We start from the raw sequence: 22,868 nt of genomic DNA on the forward strand, positions 1-22,868 counted from the left end.
ACCTCCTCTGCTTTGGTGAGATGCAACACAGATCAGAGGTCACTTTATCGAGCATGTTTGCTCTATTTACTGTAACAGCCAGGATCTCAGTGGCCAGCCATTTCAATTCCACTTCCTGTTCCCACACTGACATGTCAGTCCATGGCTTCCTCTACTATTGTGATAACCTCCAACCTGAATGAATCAATATTGATTCCTTTAACTTCCAGTTACTACTTCCCTCTGTCACCCCCATCCAGCTCTCTTTGTTTCCTCTTACTCTGGTGCCATTAGCCTTTCTCTCTCCCCTCTTTCACCTTACGACCTGCCCATCACCTACACCTGCCTCTGTGTACCAAGGTTCACTGTCCTCTCATGAGATTCCATCTTCTTCTGCTCTTTGCCTCTGCCACCTATTGCCTTTCAGCTTCTCACATCATTCCCACAACACCCTGCAATCTCCCCAAACCCATCTGTCTTCTCCTTCACCTGGAGTCACCTATTACCCACCAGCTTGTTTCTTCCCCCCCCCCCCCACCCCCCACATTTTTATTCTGGCTTCTGTCCTCTTTCTCTCCAGCCCTGATGAAGGGTCTCAGGCCAAAACATTGACTGCTCATTTCCCTCATAAATGCTGTCTGACCTGCTGAGTTCCTTCTGCCTTTTTTGTGTATCATTCTTGATGACATAACATTTCTTGACACGTTATTGTGTTCTGCTATTGGTCAACTAAAGATTTATATTCTTGAATTTCAACCAAATGTGGTCATTGTGTTAGAATTCAGCTTAAATATTTTTATTGTAAAAGCAGTTAAATCAACAACCACATAATCACTTAATGTCTCAACAGATCAATGTGTTGATAAAGAAAAAGTCAAAGAGAGTGAACAGAAGGCATTGGAATTTTCTAAGAAGGCAAGTCTGCAAGAAAACAATTTAAAGCAAAAATGATTAAATTGATTATTGAAACGATTATTTCTTTTTGCTGTGTGTTGGATGGGCGAAGAAAAGTGAACCATTTGTGAGATGTTTGTACTGAGGCAGTGGACAGTTTCAGCTTCACTAATTGAATGTTCACTATTTAATGAGGTTTAGTTATTGATGATTAGATACATCAACAGGGTTCACTGTAGAAAGATTCAGTATCGTTAACACAAGCCAAGTAATGTTCTTAAGAGCATCAGCATTACGTCATGTTTTATGAAAGAATATTATGAATAACTTATGAATCTTTAGTGATATGCAAGTGAATTGTTTTATTTTTCATCATGTAATTTATTTGTGAACATGACAGCCTTCCGCTGAAATGTACGGTTTTATTTTACAGTAACAGGTATTTGCCCTGTCACATTTGTGCCAACCAAAGGCTCTAGCCAGAATTGTATTCTCTCCCTCTATTGCCATAACTATGTTCTTTATTCAAAAGCATATTTTTGGTTACTGTAGTAGTGTGCTGTTGGCTTGTTGCCAAGGATTTTGGGAAGAATCTGAATTTCAAAGCTGAATCCAATGATTACATGATACAGTCAACAAGAACTGAACGGAAGTAAATTGAGTAGCATCTTAGTTTTAATAAAATATTAAGACCAGGGAATCCCAAAGTTAAAGGAATACAAATACTAAATGCTAAATTAAGAAATAGAAGCACAGATACTTAGAGCACTGAAGATATCCACTTGGTTAATTATCTGTTATAACTCGTTGCTGAAGTATTGGGGAATGTCATTTGTAATGCCTTGCTATCCCCCTCTCTTGTTCTTTGTGATTTTCATACTGTATACTTAATAGTGCACTGAAGACTGGCACTTTCTTTTTTTCACTAACTTGTTACTTAAGAACATAGAATACGATAGCACAGTACGTGTCCTTCAACCCTCCATTTTTCTATCGTCCACGTGCCTAAGAGTTTCTTAAATGTCCCTAATGCATCTGCCTCGACCACCATACCTGGCAGCGTGTTCCACACATTCACCACTCTTTCTGTGTGCATGTGTGGGGGGTGGGGGGGAAGGGGGAACTTAACTCTGGCATTCCCCTTATATTTTTCTCCAATCACCTTAAAGTATGTCTGCTGAAACTTAAACAGTTTGTTGCACTTGTCCAGAGTTTTATTAGCTGAGTATTGTAAGATTGGTAACTTAACAAGCGAACTGGACTGAAAAATATTATGATTAACTCATGAGTTACACTGTAAGTAATGAGTATAAGGGGTGTCGTTCCTCGAGTTGATACACTTTGACTTTAAGTAGACGTTCTGTGTCCGGTTAAGGAGTCCTGTCTCTATGTTCTACTTTTTGAAAATTTTAAGCTGTCCTCAAAGGTAATTACAAACAAAACTGTGGAGCCTTGCATTTCTTATGAGAAATAAAAAGAAATGAGTACCGTTTTAAAATTCTTGGAGAATTCCCATTTTAGCTTTGCATATTCTAATGCCTGATAATGTTATTTGGGGCACTTAGCAGTAAGCATGCTTTATCCTGTTTGTAGTGCAATTGGAGAGCTGATTGGTCACTTTGTGGGACACAAAAAATGTTCTCATGACTAAACCTGAGTACATTATTTGCAAAGTCACAATGATAGACCCTATTCAAAGCTTTATGGCTTACCATTTACTTGGTGCAGTCATTTTTCAAGCCTTTGCAGATAAGCCAAATATGACGATTTACCATAGCTATTTCTTATTTGTGATGGATTTGATGTTCTAAGTTAAAAATAAATTTATTATCAAAGTACATGTATGTCACCATGCACAACCTTGAGTTTCGTTTTCTTGAAATTATATGGATTAAATCGAAGAAACACAATAGAGTCAATGAAAGGTGGCATCCAACAAGATGGACAAGCAACCAATGTGCAAAAGGCAACAAGCTGCAAGTCCAAAAGTAAATAGATAAACAAACAAGCAAACAATAAATATCAAGACCATGAGATGAAGAGTCCTTGAAAGTGAGTCCATTGGTTGTGGGAACAGTTCAGTGATGCAGCAAGTAAAGTTATCCCATCTGGTTCAAAATCCTGATAGTTGAGTAGTAATAACTGTTCCTGAATCTGTTCCTGTTCCTGTTTCTGGGGTTCATGTTCCTTCTTCCTGATGGTAGCAGCAAAAAGAGAACATGGGAGTCCTTGACGGTGGATGCTGCTTTTCTGCAACAGCATTCCTTGTGGATGGGCTCAGTGGTGGGGAGGGCTTTACCCTCGATTGTCTGGACCATAACCACTACTTGTTGTAGGTTTTTCCCTAAAGGGCATTGGTATTTCCATACCAGGCTGTGATGTAACCATTCAATACTCTCCACCACACATTGAAAGAAGTTTGTCAGAGTTTTAGATGTCATGCCAAATCTTCACAAACTACTAAGGAAGTAGAGGTACTACAGTGTTTTTCTTTGTTTCAAAAAGACATTTTATGTCAGAGTAATGTATACAATATACATCCTGAAATGCTTTTTCTTCACAACTATCCACAAAAACAGAGAAGTGCCCCCAAAGAATGAACGACAGTTAAACACAAGAACCCCAAAGTCCGCCCCAGCTCCCCTTCCTCCTGTGCATAAGCCGCAGCAAGCAACAATCCCCTCTCCCTCCACTGGCAAAAAAAAAGCATCGGCACCCACCACCGAGCATTCAAGCGTGAGTAAAGCAACAGCAAAGACACAGACCCAGTTACCCCAAAGACTACTTGTTCACCTGGTATTTGACATCTCCCCCCCCCCCGTGACCAAAGATCTCGGGTCTCTGAGCACACAGCTGTAGATCTTCCGACTCCCCCGACGACACACCATGACACTGCGATCTCCTGCCGTGACACCGACCTTCAATCCGTCAGTCTCCAGAACCACGAGATCTCGGTCCTATGAAGGCAAGCTGAGCTCTTAGGCCGAACCCTTGGCGTGCTGAACAACAGCCATTCATGGAACCCCGTTCCCACAAAGAACCATAGTCAGTGTGTATCTCCAGCTCCAGTCTTCAAAAGAACCCTGAAAGGGAAAAATCAAGATATTAAAAATGGAAATAGAGCTGTTTCTGAAGATGCAGGCAAAGGAGTTGCTGTTAGGCACCATTGGTCCTCCTAAGCTTTGTAATGGCACTTTCATGCTTGGTCCAGGACAAATCTTCTAAAGTGATAACACTGAGGAATTTAAAGTTGTGGGCCCTCTCAAGCTCTGATTCCCCAATGAAGACTGGCTCATGGACCTCTGGTTTCCTCCTCCTGAAGTCAATAGTCACCTGCTTGGTCATGCTGACATTGAGTGAGAGGCTTCTGTTGTGACACCACTCAACCAGATTTTCAACCTCTCTCTTACATGCTGATTTGTCACCATCTTTGGTTCAGGTAACAACAGTGATATCATAAGCAAACTTAAATATAACATTGGACATGTGCTTAGCCTTACAGTCAGAAGTGCAAAGTGAATAGAGCAGGGAATAAGCACACAGCCCTGTGGTGCACCTGTGCTTATGGAGATTGTGGAGATGTTGCCAATCCAAACTGACTGGGGTCTGAAAGTGAGGGAGTCCAGGATCCAACTGCACAAGGAGGATGTTACTTCAAGACAACAATTATATTCCGCAAGCATCCAGTTACTATCTATGCACAGATAGTATTTTGCATGATAATATTGACATATCAATACACAGCAGCCTCTCCGGACTCTGGATTGGGGATTGCCAAACATTATGTGGATTTTCTGGTGTAATCTATTTTGTCATGTGCTTTGTTGATATCATTCTGGAGGAACGTTGTCTCATTTTTTAACTGCATTGCATTTGTGATTTTTAAATGACAATAAACTGAATCTGAATATGCATAAAGAAATTTTGGATGAGTACCTAGCAAAAGTTCTTCTTCAAAGAATTAAATAAGGAGAATTTCCTAGTGTAATAAATAGTTCATTCTTATCAAACAATGGTACTATATTATGTAAAGTACACATTGATTAAATAATATACATAAAGTTTAATACTGTATGTTTGTTTCAGTTTGATGAAGAATTTTCAGCTCGACAAGAAGCTCAGGCTGAAAGTCAGAAGAAAGATGAAAGGATAAAAGAACTTGAAGCAAAAGTCCTTCAGCTAGAAACAATGGTACTATAAAATATTTGTTTTATTTCATCAATGTGATCAAAAGGCTAACTGTTAATAGAAAAATAGTAAGACTGGATTTTGCATATTCCATGTTATTATATACAATGTATGTTGCATTGACTGTGTTCTAAATTTTATCCAAAATAACATGGAAAGGGAACTGTGGAGACTGCATTTCTGATTTTGCCCAACTTGATCAATTCCATCAGAAAGTAGTGAGATGTAATTGGATTCTATATATGTATAATTTTACACTGAAGGTTCAATATTAAAAATATTTGGGAATGAGTGAGAAATTTAGTGTAGAAAATGCATAAATTTAATGACAAAAGTAAAATTTTGTTATAAATTTTTGTGTAGAAAAAAACATTTGGGTAAGATGCATGTTTTGTGTTGGCATTTTCAGGCCCTTTGGACGGACAGATTAAAATCATCTCAGTAGTACAAAAAAAGGTGAAATTGTATGGATGGTGAAAGGGTTGTGGGTAGTGGATCTTGAGAATTTAGATGTATTAGCAAGAAAGTTGCTTCTTCTGTACAAGTGACTTCTGCGTTTTTGCTTCAACTACTCCTTGTGTTGGCAGGTATTCTCATTCAGTAAGGAAGTTACTTTTGAATTATCTAAACAGTTGCTGGGTGATTGTTATCTTGATGGCCTATCTTTCGCCTCTTCCTTATGTTGAAATATTCATTCTACACTGTTATGTAAATACCCACTATCCCGCTGGCATTTAGGGCAGCATTGAAGGTCCTCAACCTCTGTCCTTGGCCATCTTCTCTGTGTGCTTCAGAGACCTCATTTCTGCTTCTATGGCACACTGTCAAATTGTACTGGTGCACACAGTTGTAGAGGGATTCTTCATTGCTGTTTCTGTCACAGTTTTGTTTGGCCAGTCAGGGTTGCTAGCCCTGAGCTGAACCACTGAACCTGGAGGACTGGTGGACTACTTTTAGTCCCCTTTACCCATTGAGCTGTTTGGCATGGGTGACCCTACCAAGAGCCAAAGCAGCAGGCCCTGACAACAACCAGCTCTCCGGGTCATTGAGGCATGAAAAACACAAGATTGTGGTCATCTTGGAGGTCATTCTACACCAATTCTTCTAAAATGCTAAGTGATAGGTCAAGTTTGTAGCAATGGTTTTTGAATGAAGTTAAAACTCAGTCTGTCCATCCTTCCCTGATGACCTTGCATTTCTGGTGAATCTTATCAGCAATTCTACCTTACTCCTATTTTGTTTTTCATAATTCAGTGATCAGGACTGTACTCTAAATGTGGTCTAGCATTTTTAACATCATGGCCACCTTATCCAAATTTGTTCAGTATTGCACCAAATGTAAAAGATTGGTTTTATATAAAATTCAGTGTGGCGATATAGTCACAGAGTGGCCAAGGTTGAAATTAACTGTTCCAAGATGCTTGAAATCCTGAAGAAGCAGAATGGTATTATGGGTGGGTGTGGTGACAGGAGAGAGAAAATGCTGACTGTGGGTCACTTACCTGAAACTGTAGTTTCCTTTTCCACAGATGCTGCCCGACTCAAGGAATATTTTTCCACCATTTCCTGTTTTTACTTCAGATTTCCAGCTTCTGCACTTTATAAACAAAAAAGGTCTCATTGTGAGAGAAGCAGAACTGGATAGCTTATAAATTCAAGATCCAGAGTAAGTTTAGATTATACTAAGAAAGTGGGTTGAATACTTTTTGTAGGTACTGTTTATGAAAAAAGGAGAGACATTTAAATTAAGCATTTGCAGATCACAAACCTGAATGCCAAATATTAAAAATGGAGTGAATGTACCTTCATAAATAGACACCAAAATAAATATTCTCTCTCTCTCTCTTCCTCCTCCTCCTCCTCCTCTCTCCCTCTCTCCCTCCTCCCTCCCCCCCCACCAGCCACAGTCTGCACCGAGTTTGTATGTCCTCCCCATGACCACGTGGGTTTCTTCCTGATGCTGTGGTTTCCTCCGACAGCCCAAAGACATCTTTTTTTAGTAGGTTAATTGGCCATTGTAAATTATTCTGTGATTAGGCTAGGGTTAAATAAGTGGGTTGCTGGGTTGTGCAGCTCTTTGGGACAGAGGGCCTGTTCTGCACTGTCTCTCTAAATAAATAAATAGCACAAGTGTTGGAGAAAACAAAAGGGATTATGGAGTGGAACTTTTCTTGTGAAAGATAGGTCATGTGTAATTAACCTAATGGTATTTTTCATTGAAACACCAAAGGGATTTTTAGAGTGGTTGAAGTAAATGCACACAGAATACAGATAAATTATGGCCTGCTTAGAAAGCTATCAGGAAATCAAGCCATTGAAGGAGACATTTGGCTATTACACAGAACAGTCCGTGTTCTTGGTTTGGAGTACTTGGGTTTTAGCTCCCAGTTGCACAAAAATAACCCAGATTTGAAAATTAGTACTTATACTTAACCAATATAAGGTAGAGTGTATTGTGAAGCAAAAAGGGAAATAAAGTAGTTGAATTGGAGCAGCAGATAAGACTATTCAAAACTATTTTGATATGAATTTGTGCAATTTGACCATTATGACAGGTGGAAACATGATCTGAATGAGAATGCATGCAGGTGAGCTCAATTGAACAAAACAATTCAGGGATCTAAGAGCCATTAAAGGATAAAAGAAGTGTCAGTGTAGGAAATGTAAATATAAGGAAATCATGCAGCATGCTGGTCAAATATTATTTGGAGAGCCACCATGGAAATGATACTGGATATGCTCAATGTCCAACTACAAGTCACTGAAATGACAAAAACACTTTCAATGTACAACGATTTGACAATCAGGAATGTTAAATAATGAGATGATTGAATTCCCATTGTATTTTCAGAAGATTGTTTGTTTCCAAAGAAACTTGGTATTTCTAATTGAGAAGAACAATGAATACAACTATATTTGTCATTTATTGGACAAAGAACTAAAATTGCTAGAGTATTACTTAAATGACAAAAAGAAAGGAATATAGAAGAGCTTAAACTTGTTCTGGTTTACAATTTTTTAAAAGATTATTAAATATCCTGAGGGCTAATGGATAATTGACCTTTATTTTAAGGAAAGAAGAATACAAAGGGGCAGAGGTTAAGCTTCATTTGCAAAAGGGTATCTTGTACCTCACCTACAGGGCAGCTCTCCTCTGGATATTTTTTGACCATGTACTTCAAGGCCTTAGCTTACTAAGGATTGAAAAAACATGGATCCAAAAGCAAAATGCTGTGGAAGCTGCAGATATGAAATTGAAATAAAGCTGCAAAAAACAAATCACAACAGCCCAGGCAATAGCCGAAGAGAGAAAGTGTTTTAATGTTCTTTAATATTCTTAAGTTCCATCAGAACCAGGGAAATAGGTTGTGCTGAAAAGCTGCAGATGCTTTTTGATGGAGCTGCAAATTGCCAACATTTTCATTTCTTATTTTCAATAAATTTGGCTCGTATTTTTGTGAGTTTGGAAGGTGTGTTTTAAGTGTTAAGTGGATTTGATGGCATAAATATGAAGAACTTATCAAGTAAGAAGGCATAATAATCAAATTAAAACCAGGCTTTTCAGGAATGAAAAGATGAAGCAATCTTGCGCAAAAGTTGAGGGAAATCTGAAGCTGAAGTTTTAAGAATGAACTACAATTTGGTGAGATAAGGATAATAAGAGATGTGAAACTCAACCAGGATCCATTGAAATTGTTCAGATGGTTTGACTGTCTGACTTTGTGTGTGGAGTTCCATCACTCTAATTCAAGTAAAGGAGGTAAAGATAAAAGGGTTGGGAGAAAAAAACAACATTGTGGGTTTTCTAAGAACCTTCTGTTAACCTTATTAACTCAGCATCAGTAAGACCAAAGAATTGATTTTGGACTTCAGAAAGGGTAAGATGAGGGAACACACACCAGTCCTCATAGAGGAATCAGAAGTGGAAAGCATGAGAAATTTCAGATTCTTGGGTGTTGGGTCCTAACCTGGACCCAACATATCGATGCAGCTGTAAAGAAGATACGACAGCGGCTATATTTTTATTTGGAGTTTGAGGAGATATGGTTTGTCATCAAAGACACTCACAAATTTCTATAGATATACCATGGAGAGCACTCTGACTGGCTGCTTCACTGTCTGCTATAGGGCTACTGCACAGGATTGAAGAAAGTTGTAAAATTAGTCAGCTCCATAATGGGCATTAGCCTCCGTAGTACCCAGGATATCTTCAAGGAGCAGTGCCTCAGAAAGCTGGCATCCATCATTAAAGACCACCATCACCCTGGACATGCTCTCTTCTCATTGCTGGTATAGAAGTGAGAAGGCGCATACTCAATGATTACAGAACACATGTTTCCCCTCTGCCATCCGATTTCTGAATGGACATGAGCCAAGGAACAGTACCTCACACTTTTTTATTTCTATTTTTGCACTACTTACTTAATTTACCTATTTAATATATATTTACTGTAATTAAGTTTTTTCTCAATTGTGTACTTTTTATTTTTGCACTGCTTAATTATTTAATATATTTATATTAATTATAGTTAAGTTTTTTTCTATTATGTATTGCATTGTACTGCTGCTGCAAAGTTAACATATTTCATGACATATGCCAGTGATATTAAACCTGATTCTGATTCGAAGTGTTACCAGCTGAATACTTATTAAAAAAATGTAAATCAAGATTGACATGCACCAGTTTTGACCCTGCATGCAATCATTCAATGTCTGGGCATGGATTTTAATACATTGTTATGTTGTACCTGAACTGACATATACAATATTTCAAAGTTCAGTGCTCCAGGGAAATTCTTTAAAACATTTTAATTAAAAATCCTTTCACTATTCATTCAGTTGCTCATAACCAAAACCTTTTCCTTGTACTTGAGAGAGGTGATGTGCATTCTGTGTGAAAGGAAGTAAAGTGTCGTGTATTTAATATTTCAGTAATATTTGAACAATATTTTAAATATGTTTGATACAGTATTTTTGTTTAAATAATTGATTATGCATTTTATTTGTAAAAGTACGTGATTGTCATATTCCAATATGCCATCATGCCATATGTGCTTGCCTCACTAAAGTTAAAATGGCGTAGACATGCAATATCTCCTGGTTCTATGTTTTTCATTTAATTAGTTGTATGATTTAGAGTTATAAAACAACAGTGGTGATGAGGCAGTTTTAAACAAACCTGAGATGACTACCTACCTGTTTAAGTTTATATTTTTAAAAATCGCACAACTTGTTTGTTTCTTAGCAAGTGAAATAGAAAGATGGTCAGGTTTTTTTTTAAAGCAGAAGATGAATGAATTCATGGGTTCATAAACATTGATAATCATAAATTAGAAGAGCATAAATGGCTGGCTACAGTGGAAAGCTAGATGTCTTCAAGTGCACAAAGTATAACTGGACATTGTATACTGAACGAATTGAACAGTATTTTTAAGCAAATGAAATAGCCAATGAAAAGTGAGTGCCAGTTTTGCTGAGTGCATTGGGTGGAAAGGCATACAGTTTACTTAGAAGTTTAATGACTCCAACCAAACGAGCTGAAGTGTGCTTTGCTGTTATTGTGAAAGTATTACAGGAACATTTAGAACTGAAACCATCATTGATTACAGAATGCTTCAGGTTTCATAAAGAAAAGGGAGTCCATTTCAGCTTACATGGGTAAACTGAGGAGATTATCTGAGCATTGTCAGTTCAATGATGGGCTTAGTGATGCACTGAGAGAAGGTTTAGTGTTTGGATTCTTACAAGAAAGCTTTCAAACACAGCTCCTAAGAGAAGCACAATGCATATTTAAAAGAACAGTTGAAGTTGCTGTATCAATGGAAAATTTAGAGACACATTTGAGTTGCAGTCAGGAATGAAAGTGTGAATGAATAAAATAGCAATGTCTAAACAGAAACCTGCCTTGTTGACCAAATAGTGCAGCGCTCTCATACACCAGACCAATGCAGGTTTAAAGGTGAAACTTGCAGAAAATGCAACAAGGTAGGATGCCTACCAAGAGCAAATTGGGAAGACAAAAGTAAATGGACTACACAGGGATGAGAAAAAAGACAAAAAGTCAAGTTGCAGTTTCAAACACAGCATTAATCTTGATACTGTTGGATGAAAAATCTGATAATAATGATGGTGACATAGGGCTGCGTAGCCTTGAGATTCACAATGTGAAAACCAACAATAAACAAGTAATATAGCTTAGAGAATGGCAAATTAATCAAAATGGATTTGGACACTTGCTCCACTTATTAGTCATTTCACAAAATGAGTGAATGGCATTTCAAAGATACTGAACTGAAGCCTGCAGATGTCCAACTAAGAACTTGTATAGGAGAAAAGATAATTCCTAGGGAAATGACATCTATAACAGTGAAACACACCAACCAACAAGCCACATTGGGCTTGTATGTGGTGAAAACAGGAGGGGTAGCATTGTTGAGTCGTGACTGGTTGAGACAACTACAGCTTGGAGATCCATTCATTATTTGCATGCAACAACCCCTACAACAGAGTCAAGTGAAAGCAAGTTGAGAAAGGTGATGTCACAGCACAGCATTGTTCAGGGATAGCATTGGGGAAACTAGAACATATCAAGAGTAAAATAATGTTAAATGACAATGCCAAACCCAAGTTTTACAAAGCCCATCTGGTTCCTTATACCATCTGTGATAAAGTAGCCAGTGATCTAGATTGCATGGAGGCTGAAGGAATTCTTTCCAATGTTGAGTGGAGTCCACATGCAATGTCCATGATCCCAGTAGTCAAGAAGAATGGGTCTGTTAGGATCTGTGGTGATATTAAAGTTACTATCAACTTTGAACTGAAAGTAGATTAATACTTACTGCCCAGGAAAGAGGATATCTTTGCAAACCTTTATGGAGGAAAACGCTTCAGCAACGTGGACTTAGCTGAGGCCTACCTACAGATGGAGATGGAAGAAGAGTCCAGTGTTCCTCACCATAAACACAAACGGCTTTATCACTATAATAGCTTTTTTTTTGGAGTAGCATCTGCACCTGCACTCTGGCAGAAAACTATGGACTATGTGCTGCAAGGCTGCCCAGGCACTCAGTGTTACCTGAATGATGTCATTGTTACTGATAAGGATGACGAGCATTGTTCAGGAGTTCAAAAAATTATGGGCTTAGAGCGGGTCACATCAAGTGTGAATTCTTTAAACCGTGCATCACTTACTGTGGTCACATCATCGACACACAAGGATTACACACATATGCTAAGAAAATTCAAGCAATGGTGGATGCCCCAAGACCAAAGGGTGTGTCACATTTGTTGTCCTGTTTAGGATTTGTCAATTTCTATAACAGGTTCCTGCAAGCTTGGCTAATGTGCTGCACCCCTTGAACTCTTTACTACAGATTGGGATGAAATGGCAATGCATAAAGCAGTGTGAAGTAGCTTTCAAAGAAAGTGATGATGTCAGACACTATCCTCAGTCATGATCCATGCCATCTAGTGAAGCTTGCCTGTGATGCTTCACCTTATGGTATAGGTGCAGTCATGTCATCTGTTATAAGTGATGGAAGTGAATGACCCATAGACTTTGCATCTCATTCCTTTTCTGCTGCTGAGAAAAAATGTGCACAGGTTCACAAAGAGACCTTGAGTCTGCTTTGGAGAGTACTCGTACTGGAGGCAGTTTGTCCTCAGTAGTGTTCAGCAACCTTTGTGTCAATTTTCAATCCACAGAAGGGTGTTTCACTTACAACAGCAGCATGAATGCAGGAATGGAATCTGTTTCTTGGAAATAACAATTATAAGATCAAATTCAAGAGGCCAATTGATCATGGAAATACTGATAGCTTGTCCAGTTTACCCTTGGAAAAGGAACTACCTGAAAAGATTACAAAAGGGGATGCACCTTTTGACGTATTCTCCCTAACACAAATTGAAGATCTCCCTATTACAGCAAGAGATAATCCAAAGAGAAACTAGAAAAGACACCACAGTGTTTCAGGTCACATGTTGTACCATTCAGGCAGAGAGCTGAAGTGTTGAAGGAGCTGCACGCTGGTCCTCTAGGCCTGGTGAAAATGAAAGCATTGGTTTGAAGCTTTATCTGATGGTCTGGGATAGATTAACAGCTTACCATCCACTGTTTGGGATACCAACGTGTTCAGAAAATGCCAAGCATCTTGGAGAAGGAAGGAGGTGAAAGGTGTCCGGAGCTGTCAGAAACACCTCCTGCAGTCCCAGAGGCAACTCCTACAGTTACCATTGTGGAGGCCTCAGATCTGAGATTGTTTCATGACCACGTCTCACCTACACTGCAGCGTGACACCCCCCCCCCCCCCCTCACCCACACCCCACCCTGCCCCGGTCAGGAAAGATGTTATCCCACGAGTCAGAAATCCTCCACAGTGATTACATCTTAGACCTGAATGGAACAATTTACAATGCCTTCAGTGTCCATTGTCTTAGGAACAGTACCATGCAGTTTCTCAGAAAATTAGCTCTTGGGTTATTCTAGTTGTTCCAAGGACCTTGGAGAACTTCCTCTGCAGACTTTGGCTGTCTCATTTACTACAGTATCTCCAGGTAATCCCAGACAGCCTTGATAATGTTGAAATCAAATAGAGTTATCCAAGATGGCGGCACGACGCAGCTTGCAGTGGCCACTCTGGAACTGATTATCTGTTATTTGTGAAGTGGAGTGCCGTGCGCGATCATAATCGATTGAAAACGGACGTGGAAGCACGGAGAAACATCGGGAAATTCCAGGAAGACCTTCTTCGTTGCTGCTGCTGCTGTGAGGTCCGGGACTCTGCTGGGAAGAACAGGCCCTCAGTCCTCGGGGTCGCGTTGCCGATGGCCGTTGGCGGGGCCGTCTTAATACGCTCAGCAGAGGGTGGTGCTCGGAGAAGCTGTGCCGGAGGGGATGGTCGTCGGCTCGGAGGTTCGACGGACTCAAGTCGCTTTCAGTGTGTGCTGTGTCTGCGAGGCTGAGTTTGACAGAGCTTTTATTGTGTGCTGCGTCTGCGAGGCTGAGTCGGGCAGCGCCTTGGATGTCCATAGCGGGGGTACTCCCTTCTGCCGCCGGTGTGGGATAGCGAGTCTTTCGGGACCCTGGGGACTTGTGGAAACTGGTGATTTCTTTTGAACTTACAGTCCTTTAACATCTTGGACTATTTTTACTGTGCCTATAGTCTGTTTTTTTTATCAATTATGCTATTGTTTGCACTGTTGTAACTATATGTTGTAATTATGGGGTTTTGTGCAGGTCTTGTAGCTCTAGTTTTTGGTCTTGTTTTTGTCTGGTGGATTTGGAGCTCCTTTCCGGGGAACGCGCTAGATGGTAGCGCGATATTAATACGCAGCAGCCTCTCCGGACTCTGGATTGGGGATTGCCAAACGTTACATGGATTTTCTGGTGTAGTCTGTTTTGTCATATGTCTCATTGTCATACGTTGTCCCATTTTTTAACTGCATTGCATTTGTGGTTTCTAAATGACAATAAACTGAATCTGAATCAGGTCTTTGTGGAGGCCACACTATCTGTTGCAAAACTCATTGTTCTCTTTGCTGAAGATAGTACTTTATGACCTTGGCCGGTTGTTTTGGGTAATTGTTGTGCAGAATGAAGCTGGAACTGATCAGGCATCTCTCTGATGGCTTAACAGATAAGAATCTTTTTATACTCTTCAGCATTGAGGATTCTATTAATTCTGACCAGATCACCAACTCCATTTACAGAAATACAGCCCCAAACCTGCAGGGAAGCTCCGCTATTCTTCACTATTGGCTGCAGAAACTCATCCATGTCATGTTCTCTAGCAGTTCTACAGACAGACTGACTCCTGTTTGAGTCAAAAATTTCTAATGTTGTCTCATCAGTACAGAGCACTTGCTTCTGACAAGACTGCTCTGTAGAGGAGTGTACTTGGGTACCAGTGGTTTCTGAGTTCAAAGCTGATAGTAGTGCTGAATTTCTTCTGATTCAGAAGCGAAATCAGTTTGATGTCTCTCTCATCTGCATCACTCAGTTTCTGTGGCTGACCGCTCCTTTTCTGGGCCTCAACCGTGCCTGTTTCTTTGTGTTTCTTCAGAAGAGCTTGGATAGCATATCTTGAAACTACTGTTTGCTGTGAAGTTTCAGTTTGGGAGAGACCTTGCTGATGCAGGATGACCTTGATGTGTCTTATTGCTATGCTCACTCGTGCCATGGTGTAAGAATTAATGATTTGAAGGTTAAGCTGTCGCATCTTCCACACTCTCATCTTTTAGTTTGGGTGTCCTTTGCCTAGTTTCATTCCTTCCACACCTGTTTTTGGTTCAGTTAATCAGTTTAGTTATCTTTGTTTCATGATACACTGGGTTATATGCCTACAAAATAATCAAGTAATACAAAGTAATCACATTTTTGTTTGAAAAAGTGGTCTATTACTAATATGGTACTTTCTTTAATGAAATAAAAAAATTCTCTGTAAAATGTAATGTTTTTGGAAAATGAATGCTTGAAAATATAATATGTGGAAGACATATATATATGTGTGTGTGTGCGCGTGTGTTGGGTGTAAACCCCAAGGAAAAAATCCAGAGCCGGGATCCCTAAGGCAGTTTGATGTTGTTTACAACTTCACTCTGGCAACCTTTGCGACGACACTGGTGCCAAGCTGTATCAGCACTTGCCCTTCCCTTGGACTACATCAGTGATGTAGTGGACAAGCATTATCTTCCAGCTCGGTGTTTTTCATTCAATTAGCTTTATGTTTTAGAGTTTTACAAAGCATAACATATGCTTGAATAAGGTGTTGTCATTTTTAAGATCAAGGCAGCAAAATAAAAATGCTAAATAGCATGTTAACTTCCTAATCTTGAGCTCCACTTTTAAATGTAGTTACCTGAAGAACAATCAGGTGTCATGGGTTTTTTTTTTGTCTGTTAATGGAATCCATAAAAAGGAAGTCAAACTGAGCAACATTATTACTGAGTTTTGTGGTGTAATAGATGGTACATAATTCTCCTCTTGTACTCACAATGACATTCTGTTTTTTGATTTGACAGGTCTAGTAGAATAGCAATAACTACCTTAAGAGTTTTGTTTACTATTGATCATTAGCTAGGAATAATATTAAATCTGTGAAAAAAGTTGTCTGCACATTCCTGTTAGAAACTGAAACAGTGGGGATGATATGAAATTGCTGTCAGAAACTTTACAAAGCCTGTCATTTTAACTTCTCAATAGTCAATGGTTACCTGGAAATTGAGAATTTTTATGGTATTTGACTGCTTCAAAGATTGTAGATGAATCCAGTTATATTTTCAGCTGTAGTTCTGTCTCGTTTTGCTTTCCAAAGCCCACATGGATTTTTATCAGCACCCTGTCTTGATCTTTGGCCTGAAATGTTAGCAAACTGCATTGTGGCTTGATTAGAGATACTAAAATGTAATGACCCTTTGCAGTCTGAGATAAACAAACAGCACTGACCAGCAGTCACATTATTGGTCTTCCTAGTCTGTAGATTAGATGCTTATTTATAAGAAATGAGCCATTGGAAAAGCACAAAAAATACATACTGTATTGCCTTGCATTTGACATCTCTACTGACCATTTGCCTCACTAAACTTTTCTAACTTTGTGGTCACCGAAGTATTGTTGGCATTCCTGCCACATATCTCCTGCAAGGTGGAGTGGACTGTTTGCCACAGCTAACTGCTGGATGGAAAGCCTCACCCATGGACCATTCCATGATGACATGTTGGAATGCCATCATGCCAGCATCCGTTTCCAGATGCCTTTGATGATGGATTTTGGAGAAAACTGGAAACATAGGTCAAAAAAAATTAAACAATATTGGAAGCTGTTAATTAAAAATAAATCAGCATTACTCTCTTCCTGCCTTCCAGCAAAGTAGCAGCATCTTCTAACTCATTTTAATTTCAAGTAAGGTGTAAGAAATTGTATTCAGTGCTTTTAAGCAAGTGCATAACTAGGAGATGCATGGATCATTTGTATTGTATGTGTGAAATGGATGAATGAAAATGCACCAAGAAATATTGCATTGTCCTGAATTTTCCAACTTTTTTGATTTCTTTTAAGTTCAATTAAAAACAACATAGGAATAAATAGTAACTACTTGTCATTCATCCACACTGACAGTTTCCCTAATGGTTTGTATATAGTGTTTAACAGCTGTTGAAGTTAGTATTTTTGCATGCACATGTTGTGTTCGACTGGACTTTTGATTGTGATCTCTCTATTCACTCCATATTTATTTTACAGCCATTAACTTAAGCTATAATGTTATTGTCTTAGTTATGCATCTTTAGTATGATTTTATGATAGTGCTTGTTTTTGAATTATTTTACAGAAGCAAACAGCACCAGTGGCTTCAGCTGGACCCCCACTTCCACCACCACCTCCACCCATCCCTGGAGGGCTTGCTCCTCCTCCTCCTCCTCCACCACCACCCCTCCCTGGAGGGATTCCTCCACCCCCACCTCCACCCCTTCCAGGTGGTGCACCACCACCACCTCCACCTCCACTTCCGGGTGGCCCAGGAATACCACCACCACCACCTCCATTTGGAAAACTGCCAGCTCCACCATCTTTTGGGAGTGGACCCAATTACTCCCATGTCACTGCAGCGCTTCCATATGGATTACAGCCTAAAAAGCAGTACAAACCAGAAGCTGCAATGCGAAGAGCCAACTGGTCGAAGGTAAGATGGATGAAGTTGTATTTTGTTAAGGATACTTCAGATACTTAAGATTTTTTTAGGTTAGCCAAACATCTTGACAGATTAGTATTTGATTAACATTTCCTGACAGCTCATGTCAAAGTAACTGAAATGCAGCAAAAATAAGGAAGAAAATTGTTATGAATAATAAAAGGTTTGATATTTGCACTATGTTCCAATTGACCCCTCTATTTATTGTTGAGCTGGTTGCCTTCCATTAACTCTCATATTTTATACTTATTAATCCCTGCTTGAAACTATCACTGCTTCTTTGCCTTTTGATTCTCCTGTCTATCATAGATGAGTCACTTTAAATAAAATTTTAGACCATAAGACATAGGAGCAGAATTAGGCCATCTAGCTCATTGAGCCTGCTCCACCATTCAATCATGGCGGATCCATTTTTTTTCTATCTTCTCTTCAACCCTAGTTCCCAGCCTCCTTCCCATAACCTTTGATGCCATGTCCAATCGAGAACCCAAAAATCTCTGCCTTAAATACACCCAACAACCTGGCCTCCACAGCTGCATGTGGCAACAAATTCCACAAATTCACCACCCTTTGGCTAAAAAATTCTCGCATCTCTGTTTTGAAAGGGCGCCCCTCTATCCTGAGGTTGTGCCCTCTTGTCCTAGACTCACCCACCATGGGAAACCTCCTTTCCACATCTACTCTGTCTAGACCTTTCAATGTTCGAAAGGTCTCAATGAGATCCCCCCCCCACATCCTTCTGAATTCCAGTGAGTACAGACCCAGAGCCATCAAACGTTTCTCGTATGATAGCCCCTTCATTCCTGGAATCATCCTTGTGAACCTCCTTTAGATCCTCTCCAATGCCAGCACATCTTTTCTGAGATGAGTGGCCCAAAACTGTTCACAATACTCAAGGGGAGACCTCACCAGTGCCTTATAAAGCCTCAGCATCACATCCTTGCTCTTGTATTCTAGATCTCTTGAAATGAATGCTAGCATTGTATTTGCCTTCCTCACCACCAACTCAACCTGCAAGTTAACTTTCAGGGTGTTCCGCACAAGGACTCCCAAGTCCCTCTGCATCTCAGATTCCTGGATTTTCTCCCTGTTTAGGAAATAGTCTGCACATTTATTTCTACTATCAAATGACCATGCATTTTCCAACATTGTATTTCATTTGCCACTTTCTTGCCCATTCTCCTAATCTAAGTCCTCCTGCATACTACCTGTTTCCTCAACACTACCTGCCCGTCCACCAATCTTCTTATCATCTGCAACAAAACCCCCTATTCCATCATCTAAATCATTTATATACAACATAAAAATAAGTGGTCCCAACAGCGACCCCTGTGGAATACCACTAGTCACTGGCAGCTAACCAGAAAAGTATCCTTTTATTCCCACTTGCTGCCTCCTACCAATCAGCCAATGCTCTAACCATGTTAGTAACTTTCCTGTAATAGCATGGGCTCTTAACTTGGTAAGCAACCTTGTGTGTGGCTCCATATCAAAGGTTTTCTGAAAGTCCAAATGTACAACATCCATTGCATCCCTTTATCCTACTTGTAATCTCCTCAAAGAATTCCAACAGGTTTGTCAGGCAGGATTTTCCCTGAATGAAACTATGCTGACTTTGTCTTATGTCACCAAGTACTCCATCACCTCATCCTTTCACAATCTTGCACCTCCACTTTTAATATCTTTGCTCCCTTCAAAAATTTAATTGTATTTCTTCTAATGGGTACACACTTATAATGGCAATTGAGAATTATTAATAGGTTTTTTTATCTGTTACTCTTTCAACCTCTTTGCATCTATGTTGTCCCCTGTTCATTCAAGCCAGGGCAGTACAATATGGAGAGTAATCTAAAGAAACGGCAGGGACCAATACAATTTGGCACCAGTGGTGTCACAGGAGCTGCCAGACAACTTTGAACAAAACATAGGACTGTCTTAGAGATTCTTGCTCTGGGTTTTTCCTTGGAATTTACTCTCAAAGCCTCCCTCAAGAGTAGGTACAGCTGCAAGGTAATGGAGGTTTGAGATCAGAGTTTTCCTTCTAGATGAGCTGCCCACCACAGCTGATGAGCCCCATCTACCCAAAGTTTTAAGGCACCTGAAACCCACCTTTCCTTCTTCTCCTGTTCGTAGAAAAGGTTCCACCCGGTTTAGTAGCTAAGCCACAGGAGGCCAGGAGCTGAACTTGATTGTCAGAGGCTATTTGGGAAGCATGCCATTGGGAGCATTTAATAGCCACTACTAACTTCTGGCTATGACAACCTTAAGAAACCAAACTCTTAAAACAAAAGTTTTAAACTTTACACTACTTAAATACAATCTATCCATGAAAACTGTATGGCCATGCTGCACATGGCAGATGACTAATTCAAGGCAACACTAAAGTCAGAAAGACCAGCAATTGCATGTGCTGTTTTCTGGAGTGAAGAATAAACTGGAGGAACTCAGTGGGTCAACGGTATCTGTTGAGGCAAAGGGATGGTGACATTTCTGGTCAAGACCCTATTGAAAATTTGGAAAGGAAGTGACCAGCATAAAGAAGTGGGGGAGGCTGGCTCTGTCACTGTGAGTTTACTCTTCAGGATAGTTCACGGTATTCTGGGAGCCAATTGTTATCTGGAAACTTTTACTACAGTAAATGTGAAAATTATGCAAAGCATGTGATGTGCATGGAGTTACCATTTATTTAACTTTTCCTACTTTTGGTGCAGAAGGAGAAGACTCAGCTCATTGAGCCCACACAGTTCTCTGTAGAGCAATCCCATTACATTCCCCCTCCTTATTTACCAGCTGCCCAGAAGCAGCTGCTTTCTCACAGGTCCATTGACTATCCTTCATCTTGTACCGCTTACCAACACTAATGATAAATTGTAGTACACCTTTGTGAAGTGGGAGAAAACTGGAGCACCCAGCAAACACTCATTTAGCCACAAGAAGAATGTGCCACTTCCAGAAGCGTTGCAGCTGAAGTCTGGATCCCTCAAATTCTGAAGCAGCAGCAGTAAATAGTGACTACTGTGCTGTCCTCAAAACAGCCACCTTTCTTCTTGATAATCTCCTAATTTCACTGAGGAAGGTGTTTGATGAATAATTATTGGCAGCAGAAATTTGTGGTATTTAAGCATTTCCTCCTAGATTTGTTTGCAATCCTGTAATAATTTGGATACTTAGAATCTCAGTAATATTGAGTTTGTTTTGTCATTCTGCTTCTCAAGGGAGCAATATTACGTGGTATTAAAATTTAGACAAGATAATGCTCAAAATGCTCAGTACCTGTAGTCAGAGAAACATTGAACTGGTTGAGTGGTGTCACTGCAACAACCTTACACTCAATGTCAACAAGACCGAGGAATAATTGTTTGTGGAGTTTTCGAAGTATAAGTCAGGATAACATGTGCCTGTCCTCTGTGAGGGGTCAGCAGAGGAAAGGGTGAGCAGCTTCAGTGAATGTCAGCATCTCAAAAGATCTGGGCCCAGCACACTGATGCAATCATGAAGACATGCCAGCAGCTCTACTTCATACAGAGTTTGAGGAGACTTGGTTTATCACCAAAGACTTGCAAATTTCTATAGATGTGCAGTGGGAGCATCACAGTTGGGTATCCAATGCAAGAGGCTTCAGAGGGTAGTGGACTCAGCTAGTTCTATCATGGGAACAGCCCTGCCCCACATCGAGGATGGCTTAGAGGCATTGCCTCAACAAGGCTGCATCCAGCATTAAAGACCATCATCATTCGAAAAGTGCTCTGTTCTTTTTATTACCATTAAGGCAGAGGTAGAGTAGCCTGAAGACCCATACTGAATTATTCAGAAACAGGTCCTTCCCCTCTGTCATCAGATTTGTAAATGGTCCATGAACCCATGAATGTACCACATTAATCCTACTCACATTTTATTTATTTTGAAATAATAATTGTACAGCATGCCCTAGCACTGAAATATTGCAGCAAAACAACAAATTTCATATCAGTCCATGGTAATAAACCTGATTTTGATTCTGAGGTCAACAGTCTTGCATAGGGCAAAGTCAGCCCTGTGTAAGAGGAGATTGTGCCTAACAAAACTCTTTGAATTCTTTGAGGAAGTAATATGTAGGGTTAGGCAAGGAATCAGTAGATATTATTTTATTGGATTTTCATTAGACCTTTGACAGGGTGCTGCACATAAGCTGCCAAAGAAGATAGGAGCTCATGATATTGCTGAAATGGTACGAGCATAGACAGAAGATTGGCTGTCTAGCTGAATGCAAATAGTGGAAATAAAGGGCGTCTTTTCTGGTTGGCTGCTGGTGACTAGTGGTGTTCTTCAAGGGTTGTTAGTTCTGTTACTTTTCACATTGTATGTTCATGATCTGGATGACAAAATTAATGGCTTCGTGGCCAAGTTTGTGAATGATACAAAGATGTGTTGAGAAGTTGGGAGTCTGCAAAAGGGCTTGGACAGGTTGGGAGAATGGGTAACAAGTGTCAGATGGAATACAGTATAGGGAAGTGTAAGATCATGTACTTTGGTAGAAGGAATAAAGGCATAGACTTTTCTAAAGAAGGAGAGACTTCAGAAATTGGATGTACAAAGGAAGTGGTCGGTCCTGGGGCAGTATTTTCCAAAGGTTAACTTGCAGGTTCAAAGTAAATTTATCATCTAAGTATATACGTCACCAAATACAACCCTGAGATTCATTTTCTTGTGGGCATACTCAATAAATCCAGTAACTATAATTGAATCAATGAAAGACTGCACCAACAGGGTGGACAGTAATGATGTAAAAGGCAACGAACTGTGCAAGTACAAAATACAGCAGAAAGAAAATAAGAGTAATAAATATTGAGAAAATGACATGAAGAGTTGAAAATGAGTCCATAGGTTGTGGGAACAGCTCAGCGATGGGGCAAGTGAAATTGAGTGAAGTTATCCCTTTTGGTTTGGGAGCCTGATGATTGAGTGTAATAATTGTTCCTGAACCTGAGTTCTGAGGCTCCTGTACCTACTTCCTGATGACAGCAGTGAGAAGAAGGCATGGTGGTGGGGATCACTGATGGTGGATGCCACTTTCCTGCAACAACACTGTGCAGATGTGGTCAGTGGTGGGGAGGGCTTTACTTGTGATGGACTGAGCCATAT

At 39.9% G+C, this 22,868-nt stretch overlaps 1 protein-coding gene across 4 annotated transcripts in view; it reads left to right on the forward strand.

The window, feature by feature from the left end:
* The window catches only part of diaph2 (diaphanous-related formin 2), a 601,287-nt gene that overhangs the window by 230,177 nt on the left and 348,242 nt on the right, over positions 1–22,868 (forward strand). For all 4 annotated transcript variants that reach the window (XM_073058409.1, XM_073058412.1, XM_073058410.1 and 1 more), the window contains 3 exons: positions 830–894; positions 4,960–5,064; positions 17,388–17,738. In XM_073058409.1, coding sequence (XP_072914510.1) covers positions 830–894; positions 4,960–5,064; positions 17,388–17,738 — 521 coding nt within the window. The remainder of the gene's footprint in view (positions 1–829; positions 895–4,959; positions 5,065–17,387; positions 17,739–22,868) is intronic.

This window comes from Hemitrygon akajei, chromosome 10, assembly GCF_048418815.1.
Source record: "Hemitrygon akajei chromosome 10, sHemAka1.3, whole genome shotgun sequence".
In the NCBI taxonomy this organism is placed as follows: domain Eukaryota; kingdom Metazoa; phylum Chordata; class Chondrichthyes; order Myliobatiformes; family Dasyatidae; genus Hemitrygon; species Hemitrygon akajei.